At 45.1% G+C, this 22,578-nt stretch overlaps 1 protein-coding gene, 1 long non-coding RNA gene and 1 pseudogene across 3 annotated transcripts; 2 read left to right on the top strand and 1 right to left on the bottom strand.

Annotated features, from left to right (window-relative positions):
- Positions 1-22,578, top strand: part of LOC144335247 (B-cell CLL/lymphoma 7 protein family member C pseudogene) — a 369,536-nt pseudogene that overhangs the window by 140,663 nt on the left and 206,295 nt on the right.
- On the top strand, positions 721-5,595 carry RPL11 (ribosomal protein L11). 2 transcript variants are annotated; one of them, XM_077970052.1, is made up of 6 exons: positions 721-749; positions 1,514-1,661; positions 2,686-2,792; positions 3,832-3,963; positions 4,976-5,086; positions 5,517-5,595. In XM_077970052.1, exons 1-6 carry the CDS (start codon positions 744-746, stop codon positions 5,544-5,546), a joined length of 534 nt encoding a protein of 177 aa, XP_077826178.1. In that variant the 5' UTR covers positions 721-743; the 3' UTR covers positions 5,547-5,595. The 2 variants fall into 2 exon arrangements, with proteins under 2 accessions (XP_077826178.1, XP_014986347.1); XM_015130861.3 differs by having other exon boundaries at positions 1,511-1,661.
- Positions 8,757-12,164, bottom strand: LOC144335254 (uncharacterized). The gene is made up of 2 exons (XR_013405977.1): positions 10,823-12,164; positions 8,757-9,911 (listed from the first exon to the last, which is right to left on the bottom strand). It is a non-coding gene; the product is annotated as an uncharacterized LOC144335254 (long non-coding RNA).

Raw genomic sequence — 22,578 nt, 5'->3', positions numbered from 1 at the left:
TTTATGCAAATATTCCAAAATCCGGAAAAATCCCAAATCCAAAAACCATCTGGTCCCAGGCTTTTCAGGTTAGGAATACTCACCCTGTAGTAACTTGCCCAAGGTCACATAGCTACTAACTGATCGAGACAGGACCACATCTGCCTGTCTTCAAGCTCGGGACTCTTGAGCTACCACACCATTCCGTTTGTATAAATTCTATTTGTGCCCGGCGTGGTGGCTCACTCCTGTAATCCCAGCACTTTAGGAGGCCAAGGCAGGTGGATCATTTGAGGTCAGGAGTTCGAGACCAGCCCGACCAACATGGTGAAACCCCATCTCTACTAAAAGTACAAAAAAAATAGACAGATATGGTGGTGCGCGCCTATAATCCCAGCTACAGAATAAATTTGCGTCATAATTTGCATGATTGATTTAATGTAGTTTTGGCGGTCTCATCACACAAGCACCACCAGCACCTGACACTGGGAGGAGAGAACGTCTTCAAGGTCCGGAAACTCAAGGTCGTGCTGATTCTAGGAGCTTTCAAAAACTATTTTTGGAAAACCCAAATCCCGGTCTTCAGCCAGCGTTGCTTGCAGTTGCTAGCCCTACCCACAAGGGGGAAGCCGACGCTGCACTGCGCAGCCAAATGCGCCTCTCTTCCTCTTCTTGATCTCTGTGGTTAGCCTGGGAAAAAAGCCCGCCTCCTGGCCCATAAGGCCCTGGGCCGGAAGCTCCGTTTTCTTTTCCTGCACCCCATCATGGCGGTGAGTAGCTGGGATCTGGATTTGCTTTTCTTTATCCGTCGCCATCCATGGCAGGCCGAGCTTGCGGGGGCTACCTCGCCTGCAGCCCGAGGAGTATGGACCCCTCAATGCTTGCCGGCCCAAAACTGGCAGAGCCGTTCGAGCCAAGGACGCAGGGTTGAATTCTGTCACTTTCCCTGCCATCATTTTAGGAGCGGCTCCGGGCAGTTGCCGGGAGAGCTCAGAAGCACTGTCAGGAGGCTGCAGCTAGGGCAGATGGGGTGAATGGAGGGTTCTGAGGCAAGGGTCCGCGCCTTTTCCTGGTTCCGGGGACTTGAGACTTGCTGAGTGCTAGGAAACCTTAGCCGGGTGCTCGGCTTAGGGAAGGTGCCAGCCTTTAGACAGCTTCCGAGTGGGATGCTGAACGTCGCATAACCACGTGTTTCCTGTTAGCAGTTAAGTTCTATTCCGTCGCTTACTCCCCTTAGTTTCCCTTACAGTGGGGGCGCTCTTTGTTATCCTGAGCCTCTTAGAGTTCGATCTCAGTGTCCGTAACCTTTAACACTCAATACCTGTCCTGAGTTTTCTCTTCACCTGTTCCGTTCGTGGAGGAAGAATAGGTCCCGAGCTGACTTCGTTCCTTGATGCCTCCCAAACACGGTGATACCTTCTTCGTTACGATTTGGGATGAGCAGAAATAAAAATGCTGTGCAGATAGAAAGTAGTAAAAACTCAGGGCTCTCAGCTGTGAGTGTATTGACTGCTGCTCTTCCCCATTGCAGCAGGATCAAGGTGAAAAGGAGAACCCCATGCGGGAACTTCGCATCCGCAAGCTCTGTCTCAACATCTGTGTTGGGGAGAGTGGAGACAGACTGACCCGAGCTGCCAAGGTTTTGGAGCAGCTCACAGGGCAGACCCCTGTGTTTTCCAAAGGTGAGTAGTGACAAATGACAGGGCTACCCACTTGGGTCGCCTGTTTGTTTAATTTACCTGCTGTCGAGTCTGTTTAGAAAGTGACAGTCGGCATCACTTAAAGCGTTAAATTCATGAGCCGACCAAAAAGTGTCTTTGTTTTCGAGATTGCATGTGGGATTGGAACACTGGATTTTATATGAGCAGATCTTAAGCTAAGGCTAGCCCAAGTAAAGATTTTCCCAAGTAACTAGGATATGAGATAGAGTGGAAATACCAGGAACGAAGTAAAGATCATTAGATCTGATTAGCAGTTAGGGTTATATAGGCTGCCTTAAGAACAGGGCTGTACAGGAGCATGAGAGGCTTCAGTGGCCTATGATAGTGCTACTGCACTACAGCCTGGTTGACCCTATCTCAAAAGTTGTATACAGATTGCCTGGGTTTGAGTGATGGCTTCACCACTTGCTGGTCTGACTCTGGGCTCTCTGGACCTCTGCTTTTTTATTTGCATAAAGAGGGTGTAATACTTGATAATTGTGGAAGATAAAATGAGTTGTATATGTGCCGTTGCTTTAGGATGGTGAAATGTGGCAAGTCTTTGGATTCCAATCCTGCTTTTTATTACCAGTTGTGCAAGTTAATAAACCTCTCAAAACCTCACGTATAAAATGTGGACAACAGTATAATAATAAGGTTTTAGCAAGTACTAGATTATTGTCAATAATGCTTTATTTTCTTTGGACCATGATAATCTTACTAGTGACTTCTTTGGCTTATTCTGGTTGTGAACTTGCCCTTCTTGGAACTTTGGCATTATGACTGTTCTTAACTGCTGAAGGATGGCTGGATGTCTGGAAATGGGAAAATCTGCTGTGGATGAAATCTTATTAATAGATGTAGGCGACACTAATTAGAACACCACAACTTAGAGTGTGGATGAATACTTAATGCCTCTTTAAGTCATGGAGATGGTGTTCTGGGAAGGAGGTGAGTGTAGTGGGGGTGTGATGGCATCTGACTCCTTGTTACCCCCTTTCTGCAGCTAGATACACTGTCAGGTCCTTTGGCATCCGGAGAAATGAAAAGATTGCTGTCCACTGCACAGTTCGAGGGGCCAAGGCAGAAGAAATCTTGGAGAAGGGTCTAAAGGTGAGGCTAATCCCCTAATGGAGTGATATTAATGAGCACCCACTTAATAACACAAGTAGATAAGTTACATTTAATGTTCTGTTCTTTGGTGCCTTGACATTTATTATTTAAGTTTCTAAAAGACTTTTTACAATCAGCAGGGTTAAACTATTCTTGGTGGTTTAAGAGATGCTTGAGGCTGGGCACAGTGGCTCTACGCCTATAATCCTAACACTTTGGGAGGCCAAGGAGGATAGATTATTTGTGGCCAGGAGTTCGAGACCATCCTGGCCAATATGGCGAAACACCATCTCTACTAAAAATATAAAAATTAGCCAGACTTGGTCGCGGGCGCCTATAGTCCCAGCTACTCGGGAGGCTGAGGCATGAAAATTGCTTGAACCCGGGAGGTAGAGGTTGCAGTGAGCTGAGATTGTGCCACTGCACTCCAGCGTAGGCCACAGAGTGAAACTCTTGTCCAAAAAAAAAGGATGCTTGGGAGTCATTTCATTCCTCTGCTTTATCTGGGTTTTTCTCTGTTCTTTGGAAGCTGGGAGAGGTCATTTTGGGTAGTTGGGGTGTAGTGAGGAAGTCAGATTGTGTTCCTAGCCAAGTTTTATTGACTTCTGTTTTGTTTTTTTGTTTTTTTGTTTTTTTTTTTTTGAGACGGAGTCTCGCTCTGTCACCCAGGCTGGAGTGCAGTGGCCGGATCTCAGCTCACTGCAAACACCGCCTCCCGGGTTTACGCCATTCTCCTGCCTCAGCCTCCCAAGCTGCTGGGACTATAGGCACCCGCCACCTCGCCCGGCTAGTTTTTTGTATTTTTTAGTAGAGACGGGGTTTCACCGTGTTAGCCAGGATGGTCTCGATCTCCTGACCTCGTGATCCGCCCGTCTCGGCCTCCCAAAGTGCTGGGATTACAGGCTGGAGCCACCGCGCCCGGCCTATTGACTTCTGTTTTTGCTCTGGGGTGCATGTTGCAGACTGAGCTATTAATAGTTATTTGGGGGTGGGAGGGAGATGATGACGAGGAATGTTATTGCTGCATTTTTCTCCACAGGTGCGGGAGTATGAGTTAAGAAAAAACAACTTCTCAGATACTGGAAACTTTGGTTTTGGGATCCAGGAACACATCGATCTGGGCATCAAGTATGACCCAAGCATTGGTATCTACGGCCTGGACTTCTATGTGGTATGAATATTTCATCTTTTCCCGCTCCTGGTCTGTGAGGAGAGGGGAATCTTTATTTTATTTCATATGTGGTATGTTGGTGTTCACATGTTGAGTTGCAGCTTTGAATATTGTCTGCCTTTGTGTTCTCCTCCCTGTTGGGAATATGTGCCTCATTTGTGGCAAGTGTAGGGGTGCAGCACTGAACAAGATGGACAAGATCCCTGCTGTTGGAGAGCTTGCAGTCGAGGATCTGTAAAGCACCCACATGGCTTAAAGGTGGATGAAGGAAACTGTTCCCTCCAGCCAGTGATTTGAAACTTTGGAGAGAGGCAGTATTGGTGCCACATTTGGTCTGTGGTTTGGCTGCACTGAGGCTCTTCTTCCCCTGATTCTTCCTATAGAAACAGCTTTGGGTGATGCAGTGGTTTGATCAGGAAGGGGGTTTTAACATAGAAATGACCTTTTGTGTTACTGCCGTGTTTTGGTCCAACAATAAAAACTGAATAGCCTAAATCAGAAGTCCTGACTAGCGTGGAACCTGAAAGATGGTGACACCCTCATTAGACAGACAAGTAATAAGAATTGGATATTAACAGGATGTTGGAGGAACAGCACACCTTTGGGAAGCACTTTTGAGCTGAAGCAGAAGGAAGAAAATATAGATATATATTTGTGCTTCTCAGAGTTTTATGTTTTCTACACTGCTGGTGTGGCTATAGATTTTTAAATGTTATTTTTTAAAATGTTTTGGAGATTGGGGAGCAGGAATGGAGGATCCTCAGCACCACTGGAAGATAGGCTGGGGTTGGGGGGAGGTGCTGAAAGTTCCAGCCTCCATAGCAAACCTATAGTATGGCTGTGTGTTGTGTGAGATGCTGGTGGCAGCTTTGTCAGACAGAGATCAGGGGTCTTGCTCCAGAATCCACCGGGCTGCCAAGTGACTCTTGAAGATCTGTCTGTAATGTTGAGTCTTGTCCATCTGCTCTTGACTCTGAGCTGGCTAGGTGACTGTTGGTTATTCCTGGGACAGGTGCTGGGTAGGCCAGGTTTCAGCATCGCAGACAAGAAGCGCAGGACAGGCTGCATTGGGGCCAAACACAGAATCAGCAAAGAGGAGGCCATGCGCTGGTTCCAGCAGAAGGTAAAGCTGATTTATCTCAAGTGAAGTGGTGGAATGTGGTGTTGGTGAATGGAGTTGGGATTTGGGGATGCAAAATATAGGACTATTTGCTGGGTACCTTCTTTAAAATTAGAATATTGGGCACCTTGATAAATCAGGGGCTTCCAGGGATGATGGTTTAAAAGAATATCCAGAACTAGGCCTCCCCACCACCATGAATGGGGGTAGCTGGAAGGGGAGGAATATGGCTTTAACAGGAGCCCCCTTTCTCAGATGATAGTGCAGTTCAGCACAGTGTAAAAACCAGCCAGCTTCCTACTTAGTCCAGAAAAGGATGGGATTCAGAGCCCAAGTTCATGTATCAGTCAGATTTGAATTCTCAAAAGTTAGCCATTGCTGCAATCTCTGCTGTTGCCTCCTGTTCTGAAAAATCAAATCTCTTCTCTTTCAGTATGATGGGATCATCCTTCCTGGCAAATAAATTCCCGTTTCTATCCAAAAGACCAATAAAAAGTTTTCAGTGAAATGTACAGTTCTGTTGTGTGTTCTGTGAAAGGATCCTGGCCATATTCAAGTCCTTGGACCTCAAGCCACTTAAAGCTTCGATGGGAGTAGCTGGTAACAACCCTGTCATCCTCTGATTGGATGCTAGTATTTCCTGGCAGATCCAAGTCCGAGCTTCATAGCATCCGTTGCCTGTGCTTGCCACACCTTGGTTGATGCACTGTGGTGCAGTAGCCCCATTTAGGAGGGGAGGGTTTGGTTGATGTTGGGGTTTGAATTTAGAGCCTTGATTAAGCAGAGTGCAGTGCTCCTGTGTTCCAGGAGGCTCCCTGCTATTCCGTGATACTGTTCTGTACTAGAAATTTTATCAGCATTGATGTATCATGAAGGAATGATAGGCTTTGGTGTGATGTTTGAGATTAAATTTAGACTTAACTGTTCAGGCTCAGGTTTCTTTAACAACGAGAATATAAGGTTGTTGGGAGGCAGTGTGTGTAGATAAGAGGGCAGTCTTTCCATTTCCAGCCCTCTCGGTGAGTTGTTTCTCTGCCCCAGTCTCCTTAACTGTATCAGGAGGCAATAATAGTAATATCTGTCAGAGGATTAAATGATTTAATACGAAATGCTCAGACTAGCACCAGGCACGGAGTGCTCAAAAGGGGTTTAGTTTTTGTGTTTGGGTATATGAGAAATGTAAATTCTGTTAGCTTGCTTCCCTTTGGTGCAAAAATGGAAATACTTTCTCTGTGGTGATTGTCTTTTTTTTTTTTTTTTTTTGAGGCGGAGTCTTCACTCTGTTGCCCAGGCTGGAGTGCAGTGGCACCATCTCGGCTCACTGCAAGCTCCGCCTCCCGGGTTTGCGCCATTCTCCTGCCTCAGCCTCCCGAGTAGCTGGGACTACAGGCGCCCGCCACCGAGCCCAGCTAATTTTTTGTATTTTAGTAGAGACGGGGTTTCACCGTGTTAGCCAGGATGGTCTCGATCTACTGACCTCGTGATCCGCCTGCCTCGGCCTCCCAAAGTGCAGGGATTACAGGCGTGAGCCACTGCGCCCGGCCGTCTTTTTTTTTTTTTTTTGAGACTGGAGTGGTCTGTCACCCAGACTGGAGTGCAGTGGCGCGATCTCACTGCAAGCTCCGCCCCCGGGTTCACACCATTCTCCTGCCTCAGCCTCCCGAGTATCTGGGACTACCAGCATCTGCCACCACACGGAGCTAATTTTTTTGTTTTGTTTTGTTTTGTTTGTATTTTTAGTAGAGACGGGGTTTCACCATGTTAGCCAGGATGGTGTCGATCTTCTGACCTTGTGATCCGCCCGCCTCAGCCTCCCAAAGTGCTGGGATTACAGGCATGAGCCACTGCGCCTGGCCCCTGTAGTGATTTTCTATATCTCACTGAAGCCGACGCTCAAAAGCCATCATTTTTGTGTATTTGTTTTTTTGTTTGTTTGTTTTTTTTTTTTTAGACAGAGTCTCCCTTTGTCATCCAGGCTGGAATGTGCAGTGGCACGATCTCTGCAACCTCTGCCTCCTGGGTTCAAGCAGTCCTCCCACCTCGGCCTCTCAAGTAGCTAGGATTACAGGCATCCGCCACCAAACCCAGCTAGTTTTTTTTTTTTTTTGTACAGATGGGGTTTCACCATGTTGGCCAGGCTGGTCTTGAACTCAGCTTCCCAAAGTGTTGGGATTACAGGTGTGAGCCACTGCACCTGGCAAACGCCATCATTTTTCTGACACAATACTTGGCCATTGGTTCATCATTTTCAATTTCGGGTTTAAATTTTTTGGAGCACATGTTAATTCAGTTAAATAATTTACTAATTTCTGACTAATTAGAGTTCAGTTGTCCTTGGGCCACCCATTCATTGCTGTTCAGAAGTTCTCAAATTTGCTGCTTTTGTAGGTATTTTGAAACCTGGAAGTAGATTATTTGGTGTGTCTCATTTTTAAAATGAAAATAAAGTTACCTTACCCAGTAAGATGAGTTCTAGTTGGTGAAAGGGGAGAATCATGGAACATGTTGCCATATACTTTTTAATTTCATTTAAAATATAAAATGTGCATTCATATCTCAGTCTTTTACTACAGGGCCAGGGCCCCCACCTCAAATGGGGTGAAGGAGTCTCATTCTTAAAATTCAGCTTCATTTTTATAGGGGGGAACCATACTTGTTTTTACTAACTTCTGAATTAAATAATACTCAATAAACATGTTTAAGAACAGACTTGGTGAATGGATAGGTAATTAGTTCTGGGTACGGAGAACAAATACTAGTTTTACCTAAATAAAGCATTTCAGAAATACAAAATGTAGAAAGTCTCTCAATTTTAACAATATAAACCTGTTGAGCCTTCATTTGGTCCTTGTGTATTGTTTGTGTACTCAGTTGACTTAACTTCCCACTTAAAAAAACTGCTGTGTTCCTGACCCAGTGGATAAAGCACTGTTGGGAGTTCAAAGAGCTAACTAGGTTTTAGTCCTGGCTCTAACTAGCATTGAGATTTTGGGTAGGTCATGAAACATCTGGAGGACTGGAACACTAGACACAGACTCCTACCCAGTAGCTAGACAGCTTACCCCTATTCTGGCTAGAAGCTTGACTTGGAAACAAATGTCCTACTGGTATCTAAAGCACTGTCATTTGTGGTTGAGCTTGGACCAAGTGGGTAGATAGGATTGCCTGGTAGTTTGTTAAAACTCTTGGGCACTATCTCAGACCTACTGAATTAGAATCTTAACGAGATCTGCAGGTGATTTGTACGCATACTAAAGTGTAGAGGTAGTGGCCAAAAAAAGCAGGAAGGGCATGATACCCAAGGAGGTTCTTAATACATTCAGTTCTTAGGAAGTTCTTACTGTGCGGTTATTTTTCTCGTTTCTTTAGCTGCCACCCATGAAAGTCTGGGAGTAGACCCTGTCTCAGAAAAAAAAAATTGATCAAAAATTATACTCAATAATTACAATACTGAGGGGACAGTATTTTCACTATTAGAAACACCAAATAGTAAACACAGCTAAGGCTTTTTTGTCTTTTAAACATAGTTGGGAGGTGTTCTTACTTTTTCCCTTTAACAGTTGTGTTCTCAGTACATTGCAGTGGCTATACAATATTTCATTCTGGAAATGTATAGGACATAATTATGTAGTTGGCACTAAATGTCAGGAATGTCAGTTTCATTAAACTGTCCAATAGAGGCTCTTTTATCCTGCTGTCTTGGCCCTCAGTCCAGTGAGTACCTTTAAGGTCCTTGCAAGGTATCTTGAGCTGTTGTTCAATGGGATGGTATTGTGGAAAGAACACTAAACAGGAAAAAGGTTATCCATCTTCATTTGTGTTTGAGACAGGGTCTTGCATTGTCATGCTGGAGTGCAGTGGTACCATCACGACTCACTCCAGCTTCAACCTCCTGGGCTCAAGTGATTCTTGTACCTCTATCTCCCGAGTAACTGGGACTACAGTTGCATGCCAGCATGCCCAACTTTTTTTTTTTTTTTTGGTAGAGAAGGGGTCTCACTGTGTTGCCCAGGCTAGTTATCCATGTTATGATTTTGGTTCTGCTTTTCCTACTAGCATTATGACCATAAGCAAGAAACTTAGGAAGTTAGTCTGGCCATCTAAAGTGGAGCGTGTTGGATTTTGCGTATAATTGTGTGCTTAAGCTTTCTTTTCTTGCAGTTTAACACTGGCTAGTCCTAACCTGCTAAACTCAATGCGAATGCTGAGGTGCTCCAGCCAACTGGTGGGTGAAGACCAGAATGAGTAGTCTGCCAAAGGCAACTGAGTCCTAAAGGGTTAAGGCCCAAGCCTTGTAGGTACTCTAGCCCAGAAACCACCCACACAGGTAATTTAAACTGCCAGCCACTGGGGACCAAGCTAGTGCCTGGGGATACAGAACTAGTCAGAGCTGCTTGTTATAGAAAACACTGTGTGGTTGTCGGAGGGGAATCCAGCCTAAGGCACCTGGAGGGCGCCAGGAGAACTGAACTTGACTCTGCTTAAGGTGGCAAATGCAGGAAAGCTTAGGAAACAAGTACAGATGGTTTGTTTTCACAAGTCAGTGAACCAAACTGATGACCTGTGATTATACCAGTTGACCTTTGTGTAACAAGTTTAGGATGTTTTGTAATTATCTTTTGTCAAGATTGATACTTTTTGTGTGTGTGTGTGTGTGACGGAGTCCTTCTGTCACCCAGGCTGGAGTGCAGTGGCGCATTCTCGGCTCACTGCAACCTCAGCCTCCCGAATAGCTGAGATAATAGGCGCCTGCCACTGCACCCAGCTAATTTTTATATTTGTAGTAGGGATGAGGTTTCACTGTGTTGGCCAGGCTGGTCTCGAACTCCTGACCTCATGGTCCACCTGGCTCGGCCTAAGATTGATGCAATTTTGTATGCAATAAGTATGTAGGTAGTTACCTGGAATCTAAAAGGAGCTTGAAAGGCAAAGGCATTCAACAATAGGCACAAGTGAAATTCTAGACCCTCTCAGTTACCCATTGCTTTGATAACATGACTCAACGCTTTGAAATGCTCTGATGTCTGTCTTTGGAATACAGTGCTTTATTTTTTGCTTTAAAGATTGGTTCTGTTCAAACATTACATGGCATATCATAGTGGTTAAGAGCACAGAGTTTGGAATTTAAGGGTGGGGGGGATGAAGAGAGGTTGATTAATGGGTATAGAAATATAGTTAGAGGAAATAAGACCCAGTGTTTGATAGATCAATAGGGTGACTAATGACCTGTATTTTAAAATAGAGAAATTTTTTTTTTTTTTTTTGAGACGGAGTCTCGCTCTGTCGCCCAGGCTGGAGTGCAGTGGCATGATCTCGGCTCACTGCAAGCTCCGCCTCCCGGGTTCATGCCATAAAATAGAGAATAATTCTAATGTTACCAGCATAAAGAAAGATAAATGTTAAGGTAGTGGATATCCCAGTTATCCCGATTTGATCATTATACGTTGTACGAATGTATCAGAATATCACATGTACTTCAAAATATGTACATCTGTTTTGTATCAATAAAAAAAATAGGCCAGGCACAGTGGTTCATGCCTGCAGTCTCAGCACTTTGGGAGGCCTAGGTGGGCAGATCACTTGAGTTCAGGAATTCAAGACCAGCCTGGGCAACTTGGAGAAACCCCACTGGGCGTGGTGTTGCACACCTGTAGTCCCAGCTACTCAGGAGGCTGAGGTGAGAGGATTGCTTGAGCTGGAGAGGTGAAGGTTGCAGTGAACTGAATCATGCCACTGCACTCCTGCCTGGGCAACAGAGGGAGACCCTTTCTCGAAAAAATTAAATAGGGTGTGGTGGCTCACACCTATAGTCCCAGCACTTTGGGAGGCAGAGGCAGGAGGATGGATTGAGTCCAAGGAATTTGAGACCAGCCAGTAAGACCCTGACTCTACAAAAATAAATTAGCCAGGTGTGGCATGCACCTGTAGTCCTCATTATTTGAGTTTAAGGCTGAAGCAGGAGGATCCCTTGAGCTCAGGAGTTTGAGGCTGCAGTGAGCCATGATCGTATCACTGGGCAACCAAGCAAGACCCTGTCTCTAAATTAATTAAAATAAAAAATTTAAAATTTAAGCATCTCAAATGCCTTGCAGGAATATGGGATAAAGTGCCCAGAATGGTCCCTGTCAGATAGTATAGGCTTGTTTTCTGTGAAGAGCCTACTAACTGCCACTGGTGTCCCCTTCCAGCCCTGACATTAGGAAATAGTTGTGCAATGGTTGTTACTCTCAGGGTGGTCACCCAGGCAAACTCCAGAGGAGGGTGTACTTTCGCTGATTAGCCTTCTAGCCCCTTTTCCCCAAATCCCCAGGGAAGGCTGGGAATCATGAAAATGGAGTTGGGCTTTACTTGTCAACAATTGAGTAAATCCTAAATAGGGACAAACATCCAAGTAGCTCCTGAATTATAATTAAAGGAAAAACATTTCTTAAAATGGAAGGTGTATGTACTTTGTAGTGGACATTCTGTAATCTCAGTCACAGGGCCATGTCTTACTCTATATTGCTAGTGTCCCTTGAGACCAGCTTGTTGCTCAGATTGGACACAGCAGCACTGCCGCTGACTACCTGAGTGAGAGGGTGGGCAAGTCAGCCAGCCTCTCTGGGCCTCAGATCTTGTATAAAATAGGCTTAACACTTACCTTACAGGGTTACTTGCCGGAATTAAAGATAGTATATGTAAATCACTCTGCATATATAGTAGGAGCTGTTTATTGTAAATATTATGTAATAATTGAGTATATTCTTGATATTCTGTGGTAAACTTAAATTTAAGAGGTTTTATTCTGTGGCTTGAGCATCATTCTTTGCTGGTGAAGAAAAGAAGACGAATTCATTTAATATTTGAGTGCTTGCCTACCTGAAGCATAGCATTGAACCAAATAGATATATAGTCCCTGCTGCTAGGTGAGCAAAAATAAGTATTAATACTTGTGCTTCTTCTGCCTGCTTTTCAGGTGGAAAAAACCCAGTGCTCCTCTTTGACATTATTTAAGATTTCTCCTCACTATAGCAGTATAGTGACATTAACTATGCTTTTTCAAATCATTTCTTACCACCACCAAAAAAAAAAAAAAAAAATTGTACCACCTGAGGGCATTCCAATCTCCTCCTCCCCAAGTATAGGAAAAGACTGGATGAATGGGTCCTGGCACCTGTAGTCCCAGCTACTCAAGAGGCTGAGGGGCGAGGATCACTTGATCCCAGGAATTTGAGGCTGCAGTGAGTCATGATCACATCACTACACTCCACCTTGGGTGACAGAGTAAGACCCTCTCTAAAGAAAAAAAAAAAAAGACCGGGTGCATTGGCTCATTCCTGTGATCCCAGCACTTTGGGAGGCTGATGCTCAGGTGGATCACCTGAGGTCAGGAGTTCGAGACCAGCCTGACCAACATGGTGAAACCGTGTCTACTAAATACAAAAAATTAGCCAGGCATGGTGGCGGGTGCCTGTAATCCCAGCTACTTGGGAGGCTGAGGCAGGAGAATCGCTTGAACCTGGGAGGCGGAGGTTGCAGTGAGCTAAGGTTGTGCTGTTGCACTCCAGCCTGGGCAACAAGAGTAAAACTCTATCTCAAAAAATATATATATATCTAATATAAATATGTATAGTATATGTTATACACACACACAGATTCCTGAACTCTTCTCAGAAACTTGGTTTTTGTAGGGCTCAAGAATTCACATTCTTAGAACACTGAAGGTTGAGAATCATTGTTTTCTCAACAGCAGTGGCTTTCAAAGCTTTTTTTTTTTTTTGAGACAGTCTTGCTCTGTCGTCCAGGCTGGAGTGCAGTGGCGTGATCTCGGCTCACTGCAACCTCTGCCCCTCCAGGTTTAAGCAATTCTCTGCCTCAGCCTCCCGAGTAGCAGGGATTACAGGCGCGTGCCACCATGCCCGGCTAATTTTTTTGTATTTTTAGTAGAGACGGGGTTTCACCATCTTGGCCAGGCTGGTCTTGAACTCCTGACCTCGTGATCCAGCCGCCTTGGCCTCCTAAAGTGCTGGGATTACAGGCGTGAGCCACCACGCCCGGCCTCAAAGGTTTTTGACTACAGTTCACAGTAAAAAAAAAAAAAAAAAAAAAAAAATCAGAGTAGAGAGAGGAAGGATAAAAAATGTATTTTATGTATCACTACATACGTATATACTCACCCCTGGAAAAACTTCATGAAACAACCTCACTACAGGTAATGCAGTCCTATTGTATAGTCTGTTTAATTGTTTTCTTTCCTAATGATGATCTCGCTCTTGTTTTTGTTTTGAGACAGGGTCTTGCTTTTGTTGTCTAGGCAGGAATGCAGTGGCATGATCTCAATTCACTGCAACCTCTGCCTCCCAGGTTCAAGCGATTCTCCTGCCTCAGCCTCCTAAGTAGCTGGGACTACAGGTGTGCACCATCACACCTGGCTAATTTTTGTAATTTTAGTAGAGACAGGTTTTCACCATGTTGGCCAGTCTGGTCTTGAACTCCTGGTCTCAAGTGATCTGCCCGCCTTGGCCTCCCAAAGTGCTGGAATTACAGGTGTAAGCTACAGTGCCCGGCCCCTAATGCTGATTCTAACCCATTGTATTACTCTGTTTTCACACTGCGATAAAGAACTACCTGAGACTGGGTAATTAAGAAAAGAGATTTTAATGGACTCATAGTTCCACATGGCTGGGGAGGCATCAGAAAACTTAAAATTATGGTGGAAGGGGAAGCAAGACATGTCTTACAGGGTGGCAGGAGAGAGAGAGCACGAAGGGTGAACTTTTAAACCATCAGATCTCGTAGGAACTCTACGAGAACAGCACGGAGGAAACAGCCCCCATGATCCAGTCACCTCCCACCAGGTCCCTCCCTCTACACATGGGGATGACAATTTGAGATGAGATTTGGGTGGGGCACAGGGCCAAATCATATCGACCATTAAGGAGATTGTTTTTTGAGACAGGGACTTGCTCTGTCACCCAGGCTGGAGTGCAGTGGTGTGTTCACAGCTCGCTGTAACCTCTAACTGGGCTCAAGTGAGCCTGCTTTGGCCTTCCCAAGGTGCTGGAATTACAGGCGTGAGCCACTACACCCAGCCCATTAAGTAGATTTTAATCCGCGGTTTGAAAAATGCAGTGTGTGATGTTGTTGATCAAGTTTGAACCCCAGAGGCAGAAGTTCTGAGCTAGAAGAGCCTTCACAGGTCATCTAATCCACCAGTCCCTAAGCCTTGCGCAGTACTGGGCTGGGTACAGGAGAATCACCTGAGATATCTGTTTAAAATGTGCATTCCAGGCCCCAACTCCAGAGAGCTTAAAATGGAACAAAGGACTGTGTTTAAAGTTTAACAAGCTTCCTAGGTGAGTTGTATGCACAGCCAGATTTGGGAGTTCTTCAATGCAACCCTTACCGGTAAAGGCCCTCCAGAATGGTGGAGGGTTTGAATTTGCCTCTGTTGTATGGAGGAGAGGCTTTCTCAGTTTGAAGTAACACCTTCAGGTTACTTAGGAAATACAATTATTTACCTGATACTTTGTTTAAAAGTCATGAAAGAACTGTCACTACTGAATTTGCAGGTTTGACATGTTTATTGTATTACTTTCTAGTATACCAAAATAAAGATGTAACTGTCTAAGAAATGTGTCTGGCCGGGTGTCGTGGCTCATTTGGAAGGATTGCTTGAAGCCAGAAGTTTGAAACCATCCTGGGCAACATAGCAAGACACCCATTGCTACAAATTTTTTTTTCTAAATTAGCCGGCCAGGCTCGGTGGCTCATGCCTGTAATCCCAGCACTTTGGGAGGCTGAGGCGGGTGGATCACGAGGTCAGGAGTTCAAGACCAGCCTGGCTAACATGAAACCCCATCTCTACTAAACAAAGTACAAAAAATTAGCCGGGCGTGGTGGCGGACGCCTGTAGTCCCAGCTACTGGGGAGGCTGAGGCAGGAGAATGGCGTGAACCCGGGAGGCAGAGCTTGCAGTGAGCCGAGATCATACCACTGCACTCCAGCCTGGATGACAGAGCGAGACTCCATCTCAAAAAAAAAAAAAAAGAAAGCCAGGTGTAGTGGTGCACATCTTTGGTCCCAGCTACTTGGGAGGCTGAGACAAGAGGATCGCTTGATCTCAGGAGTTCAAGGCTGCAGTGAGCTGTGATCACACCACTGCACTTCGTCGTGGGTGAGAATGAGACACCTGTCTCTTTAAAAAAAAAAAGGAAGGAAAAAGGCCAAGCACAGTGGCTCACGCCTGTAATCCCAGCACTTTGGGAGGCTGAGGCAGGTGAATCACTTGAGCTCAGCAGACCAGCTTGGGCAACATTGGTGAAACCCCGTCTCTACTAAAAACACAAAAATTAACCGGGCATGGTGGCAGGCACCTGTAGTCCCAACTACTGCAGGAGAATTGCTTGAACCTGGGAGGCGGAGGTTGCAGTGAGCCAAGATCACACCACTGCACTCCAGCTTGGGAGACAGAGCAAGCCTTTGTCTCAAAGGGAAAAAACAAAATAAGAAAAATTTTTTAAAAGTGTCCACTAAAGTCCCTTATTCAGTAACTTTCTTTTGAGTGTCTACCATGTGCTGGGCACTGTTTAAGGGGCGTAGGGTGCATTGGTGAACAGACAAAGATCCCTGGCTTGGAGCTTACATTCTAGCGGAGGGAGACAGACAATAAGCAATCCATGAGTAAATGTTAGAGAATGTTATAAGATGGTATGTGTGTTGGGAAAAGAAAAAGTAGAGTGGGGTGAGGGGGTGAGGAAAGGCTGGTCAGAGGAGGCCTCACTGAGAAGATGAGATTTGAAGTGGGTAAGGGTTGGGCACTTGGATCTGTGAGGAGGAGCTTTTGGAGAGATGGAAGAGCTAGAGCAAAGGCCTTCAGGCAGAGGCGCATTATAGCACCGAGCCCACTACAGCTAGGCAGCATGAGAGGGCAAGAGGAGGGGGTCAGAGGTGATGGGCAGCCACTGTGCAGGCTGTGTAGGCTGTTAGAAAGACTGTTAGAAAGACTGTGGCCTTTACTGAGCGAAATGAATCACTCCTTGCTGAGTTGGCAGAGGCATCGCATGATCTGACTTCCATTTTAAAACTAACTGCATATTAAGAACAGAATATGGGGGGCAAGGGTGGAAGCAGGAAGACCTGTCAGAAAGTATTGTAAGCTGAGTGCCGTTGTGCAACTGTAGTTCCATCTGCTTGGGAGGCTGAGGCAGGAAGATGGCTTGAGCCCGGGGGGGTTGAGCCTGGGAGGTTGAGCCCAGGCATTCATGCTGGTCCAGATGTGGCAGCGTTGGAGGTGGTGAGACATGGGCAGATGATAGATACATCTTGAAGGTAAACCAACGAGATTTCCATGGACAACTGGAGGAAAGAGATGAGAGAAAGTCAAGTGGAGAATGACTCAAGTTTCTGGCCCCTAGCAAAAGAAGTACGGAGTTGCTGTTAATTTAGATGGAGAAGGTAGCATGGAACAGATTTGACAGTTAGGAATTCCATTTTGAACATGTATAACTTAAAATCTATTTATTATCTGAAGGAAGATGTCAAGTAGGCATTCTGGAACCTGGACTGCAGATATCTGTTTGGAGGTCTTCAGCATAGGGAGGTCCATATTTATAGTCTTGAGACTGGATGAAGTCATAGGGGAGTAAGTATGACAAAAAGAGAAAAGGACCGAGGACTGAACCTTAGGGTACTTAAGCATTAAGAGGCCTGAGAGGCGGCCGGGCACAGGGCCTCACACCTGTAATCCTAGCAATTTGGGAGGCCAAGGTGCGAGGATTGCTTGAGGCCAGGCATTCGAGACCAGCCTGGGCAACATAGCAAAGCCTCATAGTGAGTCTCTATTAAAATTGTTTTTAAAAAAACTAGCCAGGCATGGTGGTGCATGCCTGTAGTCCTAGCCACTTGGGAGGCCGGGACAGGAGGATTGCTTGAGTTCAGCAGTACAAGACTGCGCTGAGCTGAGATCACACCACTGCAGCCTCGGCAAAAGAGCAAGACCCTGTCTCAAAAAATAATAATAATAATAGTAATAAAAAGAGTTGTGAGAAAACAAGAGGAATTGACAAAGGAGACTAAGAAGGAGGGACCAGTAAAGTAGGAGAAAAACCAAGTGCCTGGTAACCCGGAAGTAGAGTAAGGGTATGTGAAGGAGGAGGGATGATGAACTGAGGTGAGTGCCCGCAAAGAGTCCAGTAAAACGAGGACTTTGAATTAGGCATGAACTTCACAGCATGAAGGCCTCTCATGGCCTCCCTGGAGCAGTGCTGCCAGGGTGATGGGCCAGAAAGCCTGAGTATAGTGGGCTTCAAAGAACGTGAGGAGAGTGACTGGGGACAACTGGTAGACAATGCTTCCAAGGAGCTCTGCTGTCAAGGGGAACAAAAGTGGGAAAAACTTTCTATGACTGGGAAAATCCAGTAGAGAGAAAAATTGATGTGGGAGAAGGGAGAGCTGCAGTAGCAGTATCCTTGAGTGGGTGAGAAGGGTGAGTTTGTAGCACACAGAGAGGGTTTAGACTTGGATAGAAGCATGGCTGGGGTGTTAGTGATAAGTTGGGAGCCTGAGTGTGAGTGCACATGTTGGCTGGTGGTGGATATGGAATGGAGTTCTGCGGATGTGCCCGGTCGCCTCTCAAGCCTCTTAATGCTGAAGTACCCTAAGGTTCAGTGTTGGGTTCAGTTCTCTTCTCATTGCTCTCATTTTCTCAGTGAAGTAGAAATAAAGGTAGGGATGAGTCACTGGGAGAGTCCTGCACCACAGTAGGGAACTCTACCTGAGGGCAGGACCCTCAGTGCAGCCTCTGTGGGTAAAGAAATAGGTTTGAGAGGTAAAGGGCCATGCTCAAGATCACACGGCTGGTTAGTAGCAGAGCCAAGATGGCCCAGATGGCCTGGTTTCGTGCCTGGCATCTGACAGATCCATAAGAAACAAATCATTTCACTGTCTTGACAAGGTTGAACCCTCGTGGCTCTTCCTAGTAGTGTCTCAATCTGCAGGTCTGTTCTGATACAGAGATGTCCTGCGAGCAGCTCTTTCCTCTCTGTCTGTTCTCTCTGGATTCTGCCTTGCCTGCCTTCCCCCCTGCTCTGCATCTTCTTCCTACAAGATCAGTGATGCTCAAACTTGAGAGTACATTAGAATCTCCTGTATGGCTTGTAAAAGCTGGATTGTTGGGCCCCCACCCTCAGAATCTCTGATTCAGTAAATCTGGGGTATCTGAGAATCTGCATTCCTAACAAGTTCCCAGGTGATGCTGAGGCTGATCCCGGAACCAAGCTTTGAGAACCACTGTGTTAGACTGTATACATACCTCTTGAATTCAGGTTCATGAAGGAACTGTGTTAGACTGTATACATACCTCTTGCATTCAGGTTCATGAAGGAACTGTGTTAGACTATATACATCCATCTTGGATTCAGATTCGTGAAGGAACTGTGTTAGACTGTATACATACCTCTTGAATTCAGGTTCATGAAGGAACTGTGTTAGACTATATACATCCATCTTGGATTCAGATTCGTGAAGGAACTGTGTTAGACTGTATACATCCCTCTTGCATTCAAGTTCATGAAGGAACTGTGTTAGACTATACATCCCTCTTGGATTCAGGTTCGTGAAGGAACTGTGTTAGACTGTATACATCCCTCTTGGATTCAGGTTCATGAAGGAACTGTGTTGGACTATATACATCCATCTTGGATTCAGATTCGTGAAGGAACTGTGTTAGACTGTATACATCCCTCTTGCATTCAGGTTCATGAAGGAACTGTGTTAGACTATACATCCCTCTTGGATTCAGGTTCGTGAAGGAACTGTGTTAGACTATACATCCCTCTTGGATTCAGGTTCATGAAGGAACTGTGTTAGACTGTATACATCCCTCTTGGATTCAGATTCGTGAAGGAACTGTGTTAGACTGTATACATCCCTCTTGCATTCAGGTTCATGAAGGAACTGTGTTAGACTATACATCCCTCTTGGATTCAGGTTCGTGAAGGAACTGTGTTAGACTATATACATCCATCTTGGATTCAGATTCGTGAAGGAACTGTGTTAGACTGTATACATCCCTCTTGGATTCAGGTTCGTGAAGGAACTGTGTTAGACTATATACATCCCTCTTGGATTCAGGTTCGTGAAGGAACTGTGTTAGACTATACATCCCTCTTGGATTCAGGTTCGTGAAGGAACTGTGTTAGACTATATACATCCATCTTGGATTCAGATTTGTGAAGGAACTGTGTTAGACTGTATACATCCCTCTTGCATTCAGGTTCGTGAAGGAACTGTGTTAGACTGTATACATCCCTCTTGGATTCAGGTTCATGAAGGAACTGTTTTAGACTATATACATCCATCTTGGATTCAGGTTCGTGAAGGAACTGTGTTAGACTGTATACATCCCTCTTGGATTCAGGTTCGTGAAGGAACTGTGTTAGACTGTACACATCCCTCTTGGATTCAGGTTCATGAAGGAACTATGTTAGGCTATCTATATACATCTGTCTTGGATTCAGGTTCATGAAGGAAGTATGTTAGACTGTATACATCCCTGTTGGATTCAGGTTCGTGAAGGAACTGTGTTAGACTGTACACATCCCTCTTGGATTCAGGTTCATGAAGGAACTGTGTTAGGCTATCTATATACATCTGTCTTGGATTCAGGTTCATGAAGGAACTGTGTTAGACTGTATACATCCCTGTTGGATTCAGGTTCGTGAAGGAACTGTGTTAGGCTATCTATATACATCCGTCTTGGATCAGGTTCATGAAGGAACTGTGTTAGACTGTATACATCCCTCTTGGATCAGGTTCATGAAGGAACTGTGTTAGACTGTATACATCCCTCTTGGATTCAGGTTCGTGAAGGAACTGTGTTAGACTATGTACATCTCTCCATCTGTCCTCTGTCAAGCCTTAGGAGTGCCTCCCATTAATTGTGTTCTAAGAATGTTTGCTGAACTCATTCATTCGGCAAATTTTTATTGTGTGCCTGGCTGTGTGTTGGTATCTGGGGGATACAGCATAGAGAAGCCATTCAGCTGTTAAGGGGTATAGTGGAGATTGAACCCAGGCAGTCTGGCTCCAGAGGCCATGCTGTTAATCACCACCTTAATACACCAGCACCATACTGACCCTTCCTCATTGTCATCAGAGAGATTGAAAGAGAACTGGAAAGAGAATGACTTTCTCACTTTGTGATTCATTGTTAATGTGGTATCCATGTGGCATCTAAAATCATTTGTGCTGCCAGTAGTGCCACCCCACACTGTAGGATACAGCAGGTTAGAACACACGGTGACATATGGTGTGGCAGGAGTTTGCTTAGGTAGTTCTGTGAGCACTGTGTGAAGGAGTGGCTGGTGGGGAGGGGGGCAGATTACAAAAAACCCATTTGATTTAAATCTATTATTATGAGCAAACCAAGAAAAGAAAAGAGTTTGGAGATAAGTCATCTCAGGCAAGGCAGTAGTGATCACTAAGGTAGGGAAGCAAGAAGAATATTAAGTATTTGATATGCCTGGAGTTGAGAGAGTGTTGGGGGCCTGACAGGAAATAGGGCTGAATTGACTAGATTTTTGAAGGGCCTTGAACATCAACCTAAAGAACCTGAACCTGATCTTGAAATCCAGTCAGCTGCAATGGGAAGGGCATGGGCTCTGGAGCCAGAGATGTGGGATGGAATCCCAGTTCTGGCTCTTAATAACCTTGTGATCTTCATGACTTTCTTAATTTCTCTGAATTCAGTTTCTTGGGTAAATAGAAATAAATATTCCCATCTGACTTGGTTATTATGAGGAGCAAAAATAATGCAAGTACCTGGCATATAACTGACACAAATGGTCATAACTATTATCAGTTACCTTGATGTTTAGAAAGCTCATCCTAGCAACAGCATACAGGGGACAAGGGCAGTGTCCAGGGCAGAGGCGGAAGCAGCAGGAACATTTTGCCGCATTCCTGATGAGAGATGGTTTGGCCTAATTGAGGCAGTTGGAGAGGGGGTGGCAAGTAAAGATAGTTGAGTGACATCTGGTGTTAATTACTGCTGTTTACATGCAACCCTGAGAGTCCATAGCAAATTTTAATTTCTAATTTTGCTGAGACACCCTAACCGATGTCTGTTATGAAAGTCATCTGCTAGTGAAGGTGACGGAAGAGGAGAGAAAATGAGGCAATCTAAAGAAAACGGTTTCTGAGACGGAAATCAGCTGGAGATAGAGGTGAGATTCATCAGAGACTGGGATCCGTGATGGGAGGCAGCCTCTGTGTAGACAGTACTGTTTATTCTGCAGCAGAGGAGAAGCCTTTTGTTCTCATCATTTTCATCCAGTATAAAAGTTACTTATCAAAGAAGTCAGGCAAAAGTTGGAAAGGTAATTTAATTATAAAGCACTATAGTCCTGGATTTATATGATCAGTGGGTATCCAAGGGTCTTTCTCTAGTTATATTTTATTTCATATTCCAGAGACAGTTATATGGAGGCACATACTTGGGAATTCTCAACAGTCTTTTATCCTCTAGAATATCAGATGTTTTCAGTAGAATTGACAAGCGTTGGTCTATAATTTTCAAGTCAATACTTTTCTCATGTTTTTGAAGATGGTAACAACAAATTTGAAGTAAATCTAGTGTAGGTTCTATAAAGCAATTACAGAATAAGGAGCTTGACTTGAGATCCGTTAATCTTAATCTAGTATCCTGGTCCAGTCTTTCAAAGTACCTGCCACTGATCAGAGCATATCTGGAGGACTATGGTCAGTTCAGAGGTTTATATTTTAAGTGGGAAGTTGACATATTAAAGCAAGGTCCAGGCCGGGTGCAGTGGCTCATGCTTGTAATCTCAGCACTTTGGGAGGCTGTGGTGGGGGGAACACTTGAGGCCAGGAGTTCGAGACCAACCTGGCCAACATGGTGAAACCCCACCCATCTCTACCCAAAATACGAAAATTAGCTGGGTGTGGTGGTGGGCGCCTGTAGTCCCCCTAGCTACTTGGGAGGCTGAGCTACGAGAATCACTGGAACCCAGGAGGCGGAGGTTGCAGTGAGCCATGATCATGCCACTTATACTCCAGCAAGACTCTGTCTAAAGAAATAATAGTAATAAATAAAATAAGGTCCAAGGAAGGTCACTGGGTATAAAGTATATAAGGTATTTTGACTGTCTTCAATAGTTTGCATAAACACATCTCATTCATCCAAGCTAGAAGCAAATACTTGGTTTTTTTTTTCTTTTTTTTGGGTGGGGGAATGGAATCTCGCTCTATCACCCAGGCTGGAGTGCCGTGGCATGATCTTGGCTCACTGCAAGCTCCGCCTCCCGGGTTCATGCCATTCTCCTGCCTCAGCCTCCCGAGTAGCTAGGACTACAGGCACCGGCCACCACGCCTGGCTAATTTTTTGTATTTTTAGTAGAGACGGGGTTTCACCCTGTTAGCCAGGATGGTCTCAATCTCCTGACCTCATGATACGCCCACTTTGGCCTCCCAAAGTGCTGCAATTACAGGCATGA

Source organism: Macaca mulatta, chromosome 1, assembly GCF_049350105.2.
Source record: "Macaca mulatta isolate MMU2019108-1 chromosome 1, T2T-MMU8v2.0, whole genome shotgun sequence".
Lineage (NCBI taxonomy): Eukaryota > Metazoa > Chordata > Mammalia > Primates > Cercopithecidae > Macaca > Macaca mulatta.
The sequence above is the reverse complement of the archived record's forward strand: the minus strand, read 5'-3'. Positions and strand labels throughout refer to the sequence as shown.